At 37.4% G+C, this 18408-nt stretch overlaps 1 protein-coding gene across 9 annotated transcripts in view; it reads right to left on the bottom strand.

The window, feature by feature from the left end:
* The window catches only part of LOC128238399 (uncharacterized), a 74178-nt gene that overhangs the window by 51472 nt on the left and 4298 nt on the right, over positions 1-18408 (bottom strand). For all 9 annotated transcript variants that reach the window (XM_052954299.1, XM_052954291.1, XM_052954293.1 and 6 more), the window contains exons 2-7: positions 9578-9677; positions 8873-8995; positions 4519-4626; positions 3973-4110; positions 2175-2303; positions 1162-1308 (exon numbers count right to left, since the gene is read on the bottom strand). In XM_052954299.1, the coding sequence (XP_052810259.1) occupies positions 1162-1308; positions 2175-2303; positions 3973-4110; positions 4519-4626; positions 8873-8995; positions 9578-9641 (709 nt within the window). In that variant the 5' untranslated portion in view covers positions 9642-9677. The remainder of the gene's footprint in view (positions 1-1161; positions 1309-2174; positions 2304-3972; positions 4111-4518; positions 4627-8872; positions 8996-9577; positions 9678-18408) is intronic.

Raw genomic sequence — 18408 nt, 5'->3', positions numbered from 1 at the left:
CCCAATCAGTGAGGTGTCAATGTGGGACAAACATCCAATGGACAAAACCTCCCTTGGCATTTTTGACACGATGGACAAAACCTCCATTGGCATTTTTGACACGATGGACAAAACCTCCCTTGGCATTTTTGACACGATGGACAAAACCTCCCTTGGCATTTTTGACACGATGGACAAAACCTCCCTTGGCATTTTTGACTAGGTGGACAAAACCTCCCTTGGCATTTTTGACACGATGGACAAAACCTCCCTTGGCATTTTTGACACGATGGATAAAACCTCCATTGGCATTTTTGACTAGGTGGACAAAACCTCCCTTGGCATTTTTGACACGATGGACAAAACCTCCCTTGGCATTTTTGACACGATGGATAAAACCTCCATTGGCATTTTTGACTAGGTGGACAAAACCTCCCTTGGCATTTTTGACTAGGTGGACAAAACCTCCCTTGGCATTTTTGACTAGGTGGACAAAACCTCCCTTGGCATTTTTGACTAGGTGGACAAAACCTCCCTTGGCATTTTTGACACGATGGACAAATCCTCCCTTGGCATTTTTGACTAGGTGGACAAAACCTCCTTCATCATTTTGACAGGGTGGACAAAACATCCCATTTTGACAGGGTGGACAAAACATCCCATTTTGACAGGGTGGACAAAACATCCCATTTTGACAGGGTGGACAAAACATCCCATTTTGACAGGGTGGACAAATCATCCCATTTTGACACGGTGGAATAAACATCCCAGATCAATTTGCCATAGTAGACAAAACATACCAGATTGATTTGACATTCAAAGCCCATTAACAGTAAGGAAACAATCATTGACATTTAGAAATAATATAAACATAAAAATGTATGGTGATAAATGTGTGTTTATAGTATTCCAAAACATATTTAAGTGTCTATAAAGCTACCAAAATCCTGCTTGCTTTGAACGATGAAGCAATCTGAAATTGAGGTCAAATTGAATGAAGATTAATGTAAATAAGAATTTCTATCAAACTGCAAGGTTAATCCATCCCTGGCCAACCCAGTTGTTAGCAAGATCCTTTAAAGAAGATTTGGGGAAAATACTGATCATAACCATGCACAAAAACATGCACAAAAACATGCAATGACCTACTGTCAACACAACAAGCATGCAAGCATAACTTACGTGCTATGCAGAATGGGTAGCCATTATCGTTATACAGGAGGGTGTAGTTTGCCTTGCACATGCACAGACTGTTTGTATCACAAAATGTGCCATCATTGCTGCACGAGGTAGGGTCGTCTTGCACACATACACCATTCACTTCCCCGTCTATCAGAGAAATGCACACACTTATCAAGTTTACAATGAAAGTAACTGGTAAAATGTAACTTCAACTTCTGTATAAAATGAACATTATCTCATAACAGTAAATGATATCATTGATAAGGATTATAAACGATAAAAAGATGGATAAAAATGAACAGGCAGCTAAAGGTGGAGAAAAAACTATGAAAGTTAATTCTTTTCCTTCTTCTTAGAGTAAATTAAAACTTCCATGACTCTGTTTTAAAACCCATTGATTTCTGGCCTTACATTGTTGTGGTTGTGTTGAGTCTGGAAAAGGATTTGTCCTGGCCCCAATATCACGAAAATACTCAAGTCAAATCTCAATCTCAGTCTCAACTCTTTTTTATCAAATTACAGCATCATAATACTCAAAATTGTAAATGTTTTACCCTTTTTAAAATCACACTCTCTCATTCATTATGTTTATTAAAAAAAATTGGTCAATACTTTATAGAAAACAATTTGAGAGCAAACATTGAACTTGAGTCAAATTTATTATTTTTGAGTTTTACTCAAGTACATTTTGTGCTATAGAAATATTATTATTTTTAGAATATTGAACAATAATGTTAATCAACATAATGCATGTGAGAATGTGCTTTGAAAAATAGTAAAACATTAGTAACTTTTAATAATGTCATACAGTAACTGTAATGTGGGAAAACGAGTTGAGATTGAGATTGAGATTTGACTTAAGTATTTTCGTGATATTGGGGCCTGGACTCCTTAGAGAATTTTTAAAGGTAAAGAGCCAAAGAAGCTTAGACTAATCAGTTTTTATGTCATTTTGATGGATTATTAGACATCACTACAGCCAGAAAGTCACACATGTAACGTTTGTTACTTACTGTTGATGCACAGTTGGGGCACTGTCTCGCTGTAGCCATCAGCACACTGACATCCATTGTCAGGAGTGCACTCAGAGTTCTCTACCCTGCACTGGTCGTCTGGGAGACACTCTCCATCTAGAGTACCATCTGCAAAACATGTTAATAAAGAATAATAGTATCACAAACTCTTGACTAAAATCAACTTTTCATTTCCAGATGCTATGATGTTTTATTTTCCTACATAAAACATAGGATATCAACATCAAACAACCACAAGTCAAGCTGTTTGGAAAAAAAATCTGGTGTTCATGAAAATCTTTTAGCACACAGGACATCTTGTCTGCCATTAATTCAGGTTGCTTTAGCAATGCAAAATATTCTTTTTTTTAAATTAACTGAAACTCTCCTTAATATGTCTGATTGCATGAAATGTAATACAACCCAGTTACTGTACATTTATTGTTTGTTTTTTTTGTGTTTTCTTGGTTGTGCAACTTTTTACCAGTTGAAATACCAGACATGCCATCTGGGTTCATCAGGTTTTACAACTGACCTACAATTTGGGTTTACCAGTTGATACACCAGACATGCTATCTGGGTTGACCAGTTGATACACCAGACATGCTATCTGGGTTGACCAGTTGATACACCAGACATGCTGTCTGGGTTTACTAGTTGATATACCAGACATGCTATCTGGGGTTGACCAGTTGATACACCAGACATGCTATCTGGGGTTGACCAATGCTACACCAGACATGCTATCTGGGGTTGACCAGTTGATACACCAGACATGCTGTCTGGGTTGACCAGTTGATACACCAGACATGCTATCTGGGTTGACCAGTTGATACACCAGACATGCTATCTAGGTTAACATCTTGATACACCAGACATGCTATCTGGGTTGACCAGTTGATACACCAGACATGCTATCTGGGGTAGATCAGTTGATACACCAGACATGCTATCTGGGTTGACCAGTTGACACACCAGACATGCTGTCTGGGTTGACCAGTTGATACACCAGACATGCTATCTGGGGTTGACCAGTTGATACACCAGACATGCTGTCTGGGTTGACCCGTTGATACACCAGACATACTATTTGGGTTTACCAGTTGATACACCAGACATGCTATCTAGGTTAACATCTTGATACACCAGATATGCTATCTAGGTTGACCAGTTGATATACCAGACATGCTATTTTGGTTGACCAGTTGATATACCAGACATACTATCTGGGTTTACCCGTTGATACACCAGATATGCTATTTTGGTTGACCAGTTGATATACCAGACATGCTATTTTGGTTGACCAGTTGATATACCAGACATGCTATTTTGGTTTACCAGTTGATATACCAGACATGCTATTTTGGTTGACCAGTTGATATACCAGACATGCTATTTGGTTGACCAGTTGATATACCAGACATGCTTTTTTGGTTTACCAGTTGATATATCAGACATGCTATTTTGGTTGACCAGTTGATATACCAGACATGCTATTTTGGTTCACCAGTTGATATACCAGACATGCTATTTTGGTTTACCAGTTGATTTACCACACATTCTATCTGGGTAGACCAATTGATACACATGGCATACCATCTGGATTTCACCTAGAGATGCTGTGATAAATATTACATGCAAATTGCATTTAAAAGGCATTCCACCTGTAACTCCATTCTTCAACTTCGGTAATTTTTAATTAATAAATCTGTTGTTCACATGCATAACTCTTATTGATGGCATACATTAAATGGATGTGGATTACAAGAAAATATCAAACTTTTAAATGTAACATTACCTTGGATACAGGCATCAGAATTACGGTCAGTCAGAGAGTATCCGAAGACACAGCGGCACACGTCCTGTTGACATGTGGTGTTGCCCTGTAAACACTTAACATCCTGGTTTGTCAGGCAAGCACCCTCTACATATCCATCTGAAACAGAGAGGAAACACACACTGATCAACTAATTCCATTAACATACACTTGTTTATGCATCTTGACATATTTTATCATGGTAGCAATTAACATATATATATATTCATAATATTATATGAGTGAGTAAAAGTTCGGGTAATATAAAAGCAGGTTAAACACTTCCACCCCTTACTATGTTGTCAGTATTTGAGCAACATCTTGTAAATTGTAAACCCACAAGAAATCAGCATGGGTACAGTGATTCATCTGTTCCACTAGGTTCTACTTCTTATGAAAAAGGATCCTTTAAATTTCATCCATCGAGGTAGTCCTAATTGTCAAAGAGTTTGTCATAAAGTACAGTGTACATAATGATATGATTTGTCTGAAACTGGTATTCCAAAATAGACTTTGTCTGTTTCATACCTCTCTGGCAGACGCCAGCGACCCAGGTGTACCCCGTGATACACTCACACACATTAGCGTCACACTGCTCATTATCAGACGAACAGCTTGGAACTTCCGCAGAACACACTGAAAATATTTAAGGTAGTCAATGTACAAATAAGACGGCGTTTGCGCGCTGTGGTGTTTTAAAGTGGCAATGGTGGTAGTGTTAAATTTGATTCCTGTGGGTGATACCATGTTGGTAACATTTGAAAGGGTATTTCTTACATATTACTTTTATGTTGAATCAAGGACTTGAAAACTGTATAATTATGTAAATAGATAAAAGGGATGCTTTGCAAGAAAGGCAATGTAACAATGATAAATTTTTATACAGTATTTTCAAACTGTTACACAGCCTTAGTTTGAAAAACAAAAGAATGAACGACCAAAATATTAAAATAAACAATGAACAATAATGACTGATTAATTAAAACAAATAACAAGAGCTTTCACAGAGACAGCGTGCTCGAGTATTCCACCACTTTTAAGATAAGAATTGCAAAGTTTCAGTGAAACATGCAAAACCTTATCCAGAATTTCTAAGTCAAATAATAAAGGGGCAAAATTTGTATTATATGCAAGATTAAAGTTATCATACTTGATTGTTTAAAGTTTCAATGCAATACATCAAGTAGTTGCTGAGTTATTGACTTACATGTGCTTACATGCAAAACCTTAACCATGATTGCTAAGTCGAATAATAAAGCGGCAAAATTTATACCATATGCAAGATTTCTATGTTCAATAATAAAGGGCAATTATTTGCATTATATGCATGATAAAGTTATCTAACTTGATAATAAAGTATGTTGGATATGGAAACACATGTCTTAAGTTTCAATGCAATACATGTTGTATTTTCTGAGATATTGACTTAAATGTGGTTACATGCAAAACCTTAACCAGAATATCTAAGTCGAAAAATAAAGGGCCATAATTAGCACTATATGCAAAAAAGGAGTTATCTAACTTAGTTATACAAGTTGGTTGGATGGTTGAGTAGCGTTGTAATAGACAATACATCAAATAGTTGCTGAGATATAAACCTATGAGTGCTTACATGCAAAACCTTAACGAGAATTTCTAAGTCAAATGATAAAGGGCAATAGGTTGCATTATACTTAAGATAGAGTTATTTAATTTGATTAATTAAGTAAGATTGATAGTTGGGAACAGTTGTCTAAAGTTTCAATGCAGCACATGATGAATTAACAAAGATATTGACTTTAATGTGGTAACATGCAAAACCTTAACCAGAATTTTAAAGTCAAATAATAAAGGGCCATAATTTGCATTTAATGCAAAATAGAGTTATCTGACTTACTTTTTAAGTAGGTTGGATGGATGAGTACCATTGTATAAAGTTTCAATGCAATACAGCAAGTAGTTGCTGAGATATTAACCTATGTGTGCTTACATGCAAAACCTTGACCAGAATTTCTAAGTCAAATAATAAAGGTCCATAATGTGCATTATATTAAAGTTAGTGTTAACATGATTAATTCAGTAGGTTGGATAGTTTTGAATACATATCTAAAGATTCAATGCAAAACATAATGTATTTACTGAGATAATGACCTAAAGGAGCTTACATGCAAAACCTTAACCGAGGTGTGACCCTGACGCCAACGCTTGGGTGAGTAGTATAGCTCTCCTTATTCTTCGAATAATTAAACTAAAAACAACTCAATGCATATATTATGAATTCACTGAAATCCAATCGCATACACAGGGGTTTCTCTCGATTGCTTTAACCTATACAACTGGGCGATACTATTTCCCGGTCTCTTCTCGTAAAATCCGGTCTCATAATTCCCGGTTCATAACTTATGGCCCCAGGCAACGGATTGTGTTGCTGATGTTTATAACACGATTTTGACAAGCTTATTTGTTTTTATATGTAACAAAATGGTATAAAATATATAAACATTATGTCTTAATTTATGCAATTTGTTATAGGTCCACACTATTTATGCAATTCGTGATTAAGGTGTAGAGAAAGATGCGATGGCAGTACAAATGCTCATGTTTTTTGCATAAAAGATTGAGGACGGCTAGGGTATGAAGTAACTTAGAATTGCACCTTTTAAATTATATTATGTCAAAGTTGTTTATTGTTCTTCCTTTTTTGTTTACCATCCACCCCCCCATCCATGTTTGCATATCCGACTCATATAGATACGATATGTTTATTACGTAAAACATTATACAATGTTCATAGCATGTAAACAAGTAAATCAATGAATCAATGAATGGAGAAAAAGTACACAAACACATTTTCTGGAGCTAATAGTTGCAATGTTAAAACATCCTATTGTAGTAAGTATGCGTGTGCTTAGACATTAAAGCTACTAGATGAAGAGTGTTTATTTGAAGTTGCGCCATTCTTAAGTAATCAACATATTATGTCTCCATTTTTCGTTTATAATTTTGTGCTATTTGCTAACATTGAATACATTTGAATACCTTCGTCATTATTACACAACTTTAGCCGAATATATTTTATTTGTCAACTTGAAGTTTGCAATAAAACTCTAGCTGTTTAAGAAATCTGATGCTGATTATTTTATTTATTTTTGAATTTGGTTATATGTTATCATCGTATTATTTCTAATCAAGATTATTAGAGCCTTTGCATAACAATCATTTATTCTATAAAATTACCTTTATAATAAACAACAATATTTTTAGGGTATGAACCGAGCAGTAGCCGTGCGTGTGTAATAAAAAACTGGCTTATCCGTTTATCATGCCCTTAACGAGGGACATTCGCTAATCTCTGACACGCGTTGTATAACGCATTTACACCTTTCATGGTATGACATTATTGTGTATTGTCATAAACCTGTTATGAAGAGTACCTTGACAAAATAAAATGATAATAAATAAACTTCTGAAATATTTGGCAGGCTATTTTACAAATGAAATATAACTTAAAAGATACAAGAATCTTTATTTAAAGTCGTCATAATCGGTTGAACTATGATGCTCCTAATTTATAAAAAGTAACAAATCTCAGCTAATAAAAAGTTCCACGACTTCTATAACAACCAAATGTACATGCCTGTGGTGTCTTTGCAACTGCTAATGCTGTGGATTTTTGTCTTAAGAATGGCTATGTAAATACAAATGTCAATTTCGTTGTAATTGAAATGAGGGAACAGCTGTCTAGAAAATAAAAATTCCGTTTCATAAAGAAAATGGAAAGTCGCGATCCCTATGACTTTCAAATTAAAAACATTCTGTTCATGTGAAATGTCAGAATTCGTCGATAGTTTAGTAATTTGCGAAAATAGAACATGCAGGAAAAGGTTCCACAAGAAAATGCGTCGGCATAAAAATTAAAATTAGACGATCAGTTGGCAGAAATACATAAGGCAACTGGTCGTGGAAGGGCATCTACTGCAACAAAATTAGTAGTTAAACAAAAGAAAAATCATAGAATTCCTGAAGTACTGAGTTAACTTACAAATTTGATTTACATGTAGTCAAGCATTGTTTCTTTTTGTATTACTATTATCAATAGTATACTCATAACTGAATTTAATATGAAAAAACCACACGCAATGTGTTTGTTATTCATGACATTAATTTTAGTACATGTGCATATTTCATGTTTTAATCTTTGCCTTAATTTATTATATGTTTTATTGATATAAAATATGAAATAAATGGTGACATAATTATCATCAAATATCTAATGTTTTAATCAACTGTACCGGTAATCTTTTGTAATCCTATTACCCCCTGCGGTCATTAACACCTTTTTGATCACGCCTGATAGCTACTATAAAATTTGGAGAACAGAGACCGGAGGAGACCGGGACAGGATGAGACAGGGACCGGGAAATAGTATCGCCCTATACAACTCCCTATTGAATAGTATTGTCACACAATGTACATGTACCATACTGGCTTCGTTTCAAAAGAGAAACTATCTTACAATAATAATTTTGATATTGTTATTATTCTTGGCCCAGTTTCAATGTAACTTCAATCAGTCTTAAATGTATAGGATTTGTTTCCTGAGTTACAGCCAATACCCACATCGAATGTTAACAACTGACATTGACTTTACTTTTCTACGGCGTTTTCAAAGCAAAGGGAAGCAACAGTTGTCGACCTTCATAGGATGTATTAAACACTACTATCTTAATTTGCGAGTGTTTTATGTGTAGAAAAATATACAATTTAACACAAGAACAGTCCAGTAAACACCTTTTTTACCATAGTTTAATGGTGATTTAAGACATGTTGCCGTTTTTGATTATTGGTTCTAAAGGAAACAAATCGCCAAAAGATTCCAAAGAGGCTGTTCATACTGTCCTACCCTGTTTGCATGTTGAGCCTATGATGGAGTAGCCTGCCCGGCACTGGCACGAGTTGTTGAAGCATTCCTGTGTCGTCTCGACGGGACAAAACGTGTCTTCATTACACGGGGGCAGCTGACCAACTGTAAAAGAGCGGATCATTATGTTGTTGTTGTTTTTCAATTTTGATTTCATGGCGGGGCGTACCTGTAGTTTAATCATGAGTTACTGCAACCAGGCGAGCATACCTGTAGTGTAACCAGACGTACCTGCAACATGGCGTGACGTACTTGCCTGAGATGTTTCCCCTGCAGAGTAATCAGACGTTCCTGTGTTGGGGCGAGGCGAGTCTTAAAGTACTAGATGAGGCATATACGGCTTTTATTGTACACTTGCTCCATTTCAGCGCGGCCTATCCCATTCATGATCTCATACTTTCGACATTGTACTAAATCCATAACGTACTATTGTAATACTTAGTGACCTGTCCGTGAGCTTTTCCCGCTGTGTCGTTGCAGTTTTTGAACCCAGAGGGTTTCACGTACGTGAGTCTGCATATGTTTAATTTAGTGAACCTCTTAGTCTGCAACCAAATTAGGCGGACACAATGATGAAAATGCCTTGTTTATGTGAATATGTTCGTGTGCAGCCTAAAAACACACTTAAACCTTTGCAGACTCATTTTACGTGTACCCCGACCACGTGACTGTGGGAAACTGACTTACCTGCTGTATGGATGAGGGTGAGGGCCGCCAGACACAGGAGAGTTACTGTAACGACAGTCTTCATCTTAGCAGCATCTCTCCCCAGTTACTGGATCTCCAGCTGAAAGGTTCAACACACATATCAGAAAGTGTGTACACTACGGGTAATATAAATGTTGGACTCAGGGTTGGTATCCATATAACATGTTAAGTCATTTCCTTACCTTTTTATTCATTATTTTTTATTTTATTTTTAAGTTAAGTATCCCACTGGTTATATTGTATAATAACCTAATAAAATATGAAATACGTTATTTTCCTTGATTTCATTGAATATACATTTTTTTCTTTCAAACATCTTAGGGACTCGACTTAAGTTAAGAAATGACTTAAGAAGTTTTATGAAGATAGCCCAATGATGATCTATGACCAGCCCCATAACATGGTGACATGTTGAATCACACAACGTGGTCAAAATTGCATTCATTCAGTACTATCTAAACGGGTGGGGTGTGTGGGGGGGGGGGGGGGTCGGCACAGGCCCCTCTTTATGTTAACATAAACATATTAATTCATAAATAAAGGTCGCTTCTTTTATTACAGTAAATGAAGATGAAACAGGTTAAATCAAACTAGCTAATAAATTTCCGTATAGTTCATGTTTGTTTGTTGCATCTGTTTACAAGATCGGACTTGTAATGATAATTTTAGTCAAGATTGTGGAGACGTTTCATGGATCGGCCTCCGATGTGGATTTAAATGGTGACATTAAATATAAAACTCAGAATCATTCATTAATTCGTTCGTTTGTTCGTTCGTTCGTTTCGTTCGTTCGTTCGTGCATTCAACCATTCATGTATTCATGTATTCATTCATTCATTTATTCATTCATTCGTTCGTTCGTTCGTTCATTCGTTCGTTCATGCGTTCGTTCGCTCGTTCGTTTGTGTATGTATTTAACCAATTATACATGAATTCCATGAATTATTCTAAAAAGTTACTAATTTACTCATTAGACAAAATATTTATTCAAACGTTATTTTCTTCGTCCATTCTTCATTTTATTATGGGGGTTTGATGACTTTTTTGTTATTTAGATAAAAACAAATGCTCGCTCTATTGCACGAAGGAAATAGTTGACGCCCATACGTGCTTTACAAATGTTTAAAAAATAGGGAATAAATTTAAAATTGAATCATTTGATGTGATTACCTTAATCACAGGTTGTGTTACATCTGGTAAGAAATAATTACCCGAAGACAATTACTCGTTCAAGTTTATTAGCGTGCACCGAGAAATGAAACATATCTTTTAAACAGTAGTCATGCATTTATACGTATATAATTCAAATGAATACATGTATATATGTGTCATAGTTCATATCTACAGACTGTGTGAGGTATCCGATGTACGATTATGGTCATTTTGAAACCCTAATGTTTGTATCTCCTGAAAGGGTTTTATGTGCAACGAAAGAATTCGTCATTGGAAAGTTATAATCGTTATAATAATCTTGTTGCTGTTATACTGTGAGATTGGTTTGTAAGCGTTTTGTATGTGGGGGGGGGGGGGGCAGCTCAAACCCCGTGCCCTCCCAACTGTCATAGTCTTAGACTGAACCTCATTATGGTAGAATAGCAAGTAATTTACAGTTAAAGAAAAAGACGGCACCCAAAGATAAAGAAACAAGCCGAGGTAAAGTCGAGGCATGGTCGAAGTAAAGTCGAGGCATAGTCGAGGTAAAGTTGAGGTATACTCGATGTACAGTTGAAGTATAGTCGAGGCAAAGTCGAGGTTTTGTCGAAGTATGCCGAATATGTTATTATCGTTGGTAACATTTCAAATAAATCACACAAAAAACAGTCCAAATAAGGAATATAATGATCAACATAAATTACAATGAGTTTTCGAATGATGACCATGAAATTAAAAAAAAAAACACCTGTTAATTGCCTTTGGCGTACCTCCATACATGTAGGCACTCGCCTGTTCATCATTTTAAACTGATACGAATAAACAATGCGAACAAGTCGACATTTATTGAACATATCCAACTTTAATATATAACAATGGACAAACAGCACCGCATAGCATGGAATCTTGGCAAACAATAACATAAATAAAGCTAAAAGTTGAGCTTTTTTGGAGTAGAAGGACGTTTAACAATTTCCGGAAGTAAATATGACTTGTATTCTCGTCTTGTGACGTCACTAGGTCCGACAATATAAAACACATTTCCTGCTTTATCCTTGGACACGTATTTAGCGCCGATGGGCGGTTTGGTCGGATGAACATTCTCACTAAATAATCTCGGAGACACATACGGAAGCCCTCTGTTAGAGTTCATCTTAGAGTATCGAACCCGCGCGTCGATGCTTGCTAGCCACTGCTCTTTCTGTGGTAGCGTCTGCGTGAGGTCACGTTCACTGTTTACATCCTTGAGGTGCGATTCTAGAATATCATTCCATGTGACTTTACTGTACTGTCTGTAGTCAACGTCCTGGTGGCGTAAATTGTCCACAAAGAGATTTCCTGGAAGTTCCGGTCGGCGAACCGCGGAGAGCCTCCACATTGGCGGCCGCTCGCCTATGATCATAGCCTTTCGTGGCCGGTTCCGGTTACCGTGTGAAAACACCTTTTCAAACACGATCTTCCGACCGCGGTTTGTCCCCAGCGGTTCGTCCAGGGATCTTCTAAACGATTCTTGTCCCTGATATGATAACGTCACATCCCGGGGATCATCACGATGATAGTTGTAAAAGTTATCTGGAGTTTGCAAATAAATCCGATTTTTTGCCAATGGTCTGCGCCTACCGGACCTTTTTCTTTCTCTCAGAGGCGCTAAGTTCAATGGAGGAACCTTGTGAGCCTTTGATCGCAGTTTGAGACGGCCCCTCGGCGTAGGTGTCTCTTCCGTCGGCGACGACCCTTGTGCGGGAGAGTGCCCGTGCCGCGATGACGGCCCCTGTCGCAGGTAAGGGTCGCTAGGGAGCGACATTTTTAACAATTACCTGACTGAAATTGTCACATATCCTCTAAAGCGTTCTTTATTCAGTTTTTTTGTCAACTAATGCACATTTCCGTCGCTGATTCCTCTATCAAGTGGCTAAAACTCCTTAATGCGCGTGATAAATTTGTCCACAAATGTCAGTATCAAATGGAAGAAATCAACAAATCAAATCTATATTGTCTTTAATATTTGTTCCAAAATTAGATAGGTTGGGTGTCATTGACTCAATTTGTCAGACTACCACGTATTACGGAAAAATACTTGGCAAGATATTCTTAATGCTGTCATTACGAGATTGAAATCTTATACACTCCACATCTGTAAACATCTATAGACCGCGCTTAAACCATTTAAAACATATACGCAAATAGTTTCCCCAATGTATACAGGCCTTTCAAATGTGCCCAGTTTCTCTTCCTTTCAAAGAGGCTAGAAAAGAATCTCTGGTGTCAATATGGTCCTTCAATGGCTTTTATACGAGAACAGATTTGTAATACAGACTTTGTTAACACAACATTCACCAGAGTAATAGAATTTCAGTTGAATATAATAGAATGATAGTAAATAAAAAGGCTAAACATTGAAAGATGACTCATTGTCATTTCAACCTTTTCAGTTTTTACATTATTATTAAGTTGTTTATCGCAATATGCTCACAATGAAGTAAGATACTGACTGATGAAAGAGAATACGACCATGTAAAAAACTTATAATATTTGATTGATTGATTGATTGATTGATTGAACGATTGATTGAACGATTAATTAATTAATCCGTCCGCCGTCCATCAATCCATACATTTATTAGTTGGTTCGTTCAGTCAATCATTGAGTGAGTAAATGGATGCATAAATTGATAACTAAATTAATTAATTCATAATTTTTTACTCTGGCGTGCGGCTTACCGAATGATCGACAGACGCCAGAACACAATGACGGACGGATTGATAAACGGAATGATGATTCAATTGATCGATTGTAAGGAATGAAGTTAGCAATGATGAAAGTCTTCGTGCTACCATCTTGATTAGACTTATCATGTGTACATGTATATCTGTGTCCGAGGACATAAGCTTACTTAATGTCGGTGAATCAAATCTCAATATCAGAATACCACACTAAACTGTGAAACAAGTACCCCTTTCACCACAAGCAATTTGTTAAAATGTATTGATACAAGACTCAAGAGTAAATACTTGCTTTCAATAACGGGTGTCCTCAGATCTGATTTTGGTTTGGAGGTAGGACACGCCTGGGAATCGCACATTAGCAGAAATATTTTGAATTGTGACCTCCTGCGGAGACGCAGTAGCAAAGTGTAGGCCCATATTGTTGGCTAAGCGTGTTTTGTTTTTTGCTTTACCGTTACCATACTTTTTATAACACTTAATTCTAGTAAATAAAATTGCCAAGACCAGTGCATATCCGTCTCCCGCCAAAAGCCCCACTCCAGGGGAGTATAAACTCCTTCTGGAGCGCGTTTCACAGGCACGTGTATATAAAAGCTTCAAAATCTCCGTCATGTTGATGCGGGTGTACTCATAATAAAATACGATCTTTTTAAATTCTCATACAAATAATCCCAGGATTGTCTCGGTAACACGATATACAGATTGAAACATTACTTATGCATGGATTAAACGTAAGGCAGACTACAGTTAAAATCTAAATTTTAAATATATTTAAATTTGAGAACATGTCACGGGTTGAAGGAATTAAGAATACCCAGAAAAACCACATAGCATTACTGACGCATAACGCGTAGTCGTATTGTGTAACTTTTTGAGAACATCAAAAAGGAAACAACGAGAGGTGACATGAACGTAAATGAAAACCAATAGCATTTCATTTGCACACTCATGTACATCAATAGCAAATCACCTGCTCGTACATGTACATCAATAGCATTTCATCTACACTAGCGAAACAAGGGATGGGGGCACAGGGCGCCCGCGGCACACGGGATCCGCCCGTGATCTGTAACATTTCATTTGTAGGTACTTGTAAACCACTTACATTACATTTGCACATACATGTGCACCACTTACATAACAACTGTACGTACATGTACAACACTTACATTACATCTGTACGTACAAGTAAACCACTGACGTTACATCTGTACGTACATGGCCACCGCTTACATAACATCTGTACGTACATGTGCACCACTTACATTACATCTGTATGTACATGTAAACCACTGACGTTACATATGTACGTACATGGCCACCGCTTACATAACATCTGTACGTACATGTACAACACTTACATTACATCTGTACGTACATGTACACCACTTACATAACATCTGTACGTACATGTACACCACTTACATTACATCTGTACGTACATGTGCACCACTTACATTACAACTGTACGTACATGTACACCACTTACATAACATCTGTACGTACATGTACAACACTTACATTACATCTGTGAGTACATGTGCACCACTTACATTACATCTGTACGTACATGTGCGCCACTTACATTACATATGTACGTACATGTGCGCCACTTACATTTCATCTGTACGTACATGTGCACCACTTATAGTACATCTATATGTACATGTACACCACTTACAGTACATCTGTACGTACATGTACACCACGTACATTACATCTGTACGTACATGTACACCACTTACGTTACATCTGTACGTACAAGTAAACCACTGACGTTACTTCTCTACGTACATGTGCGCCAATTACATTACATCTGTACGTACATGTACGCCACTTACATAACATCTGTACGTACATGTGCGCCACTTACATTACATCTGTACGTACATGTGCGCCACTTACATAACATCGGTACGTACATGTGCGCCACTTACATTACATCTGTACGTACATGTGCACCACTTACATTACATCAGTACGTACATGTGCACCACTTACATTACATCTGTACGTACATGTGCGCCACTTACATAACATCTGTTCGTACTTGTGCGCCACTTACATAACATCTGTACGTACATGTGCGCCACTTACATAACATCTGTACGTACATGTACACCACTTACATTACATCTGTACGTACATGTGCGCCACTTACATTACATCTGTACGTACATGTGCACCACTTACATTACATCTGTACGTACATGTGCGCCACTTACATAACATCTGTTCGTACATGTGCGCCACTTACATAACATCTGTACGTACATGTGCACCACTTACATTACATCTGTACGTACATGTGCACCGCTTACATTACATCTGTACGTACATGGCCACCGCTTACATTATATCTGTACGTACATGTACAACACTTACATTACATCTGTACGTACAAGTACAACACTTACATTACATCTGTACGTACATGTGCACCACTGACATTACATCTGTACGTACATGTGCGCCACTTACATTACATATGTACGTACATGTGCGCCACTTACATTTCATCTGTACGTACATGTGCACCACTTATAGTACATCTATATGTACATGTACACCACTTACAGTACATCTGTACGTACATGTACACCACGTACATTACATCTGTATGTACATGTACACCACTTACAGTACATCTGTACGTACAAGTAAACCACTGACGTTACTTCTGTACGTACATGTGCGCCAATTACATTACATCTGTACGTACATGTACGCCACTTACATAACATCTGTACGTACATGTGCGCCACTTACATTACATCTGTACGTACATGTGCGCCACTTACATAACATCGGTACGTACATGTGCGCCACTTACATTACATCTGTACGTACATGTGCACCACTAACATTACATCTGTACGTACATGTGCACCACTGACATTACATCTGTACGTACATGTGCGCCACTTACATAACATCTGTTCGTACATGTGCGCCACTTACATAACATCTGTACGTACATGTGCGCCACTTACATAACATCTGTACGTACATGTGCGCCACTTACATTACATCTGTACGTACATGTGCGCCACTTACATTACATCTGTACGTACATGTGCGCCACTTACATTACATCTGTACGTACATGTACACCACTTACATAACATCTGTACGTACATGTGCGCCACTTACATAACATCTGTACGTACATGTGCACCACTTACATTACATCTGTACGTACATGTGCGCCACTTACATTATATATGTACGTACATGTGCGCCACTTACATAACATCTGTACGTACATGTGCGCCACTTACATTACATCTGTACGTACATGTGCGCCACTTACATAACATCGGTACGTACATGTGCGCCACTTACATTACATCTGTACGTACATGTGCACCACTAACATTACATCTGTACGTACATGTGCACCACTGACATTACATCTGTACGTACATGTGCGCCACTTACATAACATCTGTTCGTACATGTGCGCCACTTACATAACATCTGTACGTACATGTGCGCCACTTACATAACATCTGTACGTACATGTGCGCCACTTACATTACATCTGTACGTACATGTGCGCCACTTACATTACATCTGTACGTACATGTGCGCCACTTACATTACATCTGTACGTACATGTACACCACTTACATAACATCTGTACGTACATGTGCGCCACTTACATAACATCTGTACGTACATGTGCACCACTTACATTACATCTGTACGTACATGTGCGCCACTTACATTACATCTGTACGTACATGTACACCACTTACATAACATCTGTACGTACATGTACAACACTTACATTACATATGTACGTACATGTGCACTACTTACATTACATATGTACGTACATGTGAACCACTTATAGTACATCTATATGTACATGTACACCACTTACAGTACATCTATATGTACATGTACACCACTTACATTACATCTATAAGTACATGTACACCACTTACGTTACATTTGCACGTACATGTACACCACTTACATTACATCTGTACGTACATGTAAACCACTTAAATTACATCTGTTCACCACTTACGTTACATCTGTAGGTACGTGTACACCAAATACATTACATCTGTACGTACATGTACACGACTTACATTACAATTGTACGTACATGTACACCACTATCATTACATCTGTACGTACATGTACACCACTAACGTTATATCTGTACGTACATGTACACCACTTACATTACATCTGTACGTACATGTGCGCCACTTACAGTACATCTAACTGTACACGTACACCACTTACAGTACATCTATATGTACATGTACACCACTTACAGTACATCTGTACGAACATGTGCGCCACTTACAGTACATCTAACTGTACATGTACACCACTTACAGTACATCTATATGTACATGTACACCACTAACAGTACATCTGTACGTACATGTACATCACGTACATTACATCTGTACGTACATGTACACCACTTACAGTACATCTGTACGTACATGTGCGCCACTTACAGTACATCTAACTGTACATGTACACCACTTACAGTACATCTATATGTACATGTACACCACTTACAGTACATCTGTACGTACATGTACACCACGTACATTACATCTGTACGTACATGTACACCACTTACGTTACATTTGCACGTACATGTACACCACTTACATTACATCTGTACGTACATGTGCGCCACTTACAGTACAACTATAAGTACATGTACACCACTTACATTACATCTGTACGTACATGTACAACACTTACATTACATCTGTACGTACATGTACACCACTTACAGTACATCTATATGTACATGTACACCACTTACAGTACATCTGTACGTACATGTACATCACGTACATTACATCTGTACGTACATGTACACCACTTACAGTACATCTGTACGTACATGTGCGCCACTTACAGTACATCTAACTGTACATGTACACCACT

Source organism: Mya arenaria, chromosome 6, assembly GCF_026914265.1.
Source record: "Mya arenaria isolate MELC-2E11 chromosome 6, ASM2691426v1".
NCBI lineage: Eukaryota > Metazoa > Mollusca > Bivalvia > Myida > Myidae > Mya > Mya arenaria.
The sequence above is the reverse complement of the archived record's forward strand: the minus strand, read 5'-3'. Positions and strand labels throughout refer to the sequence as shown.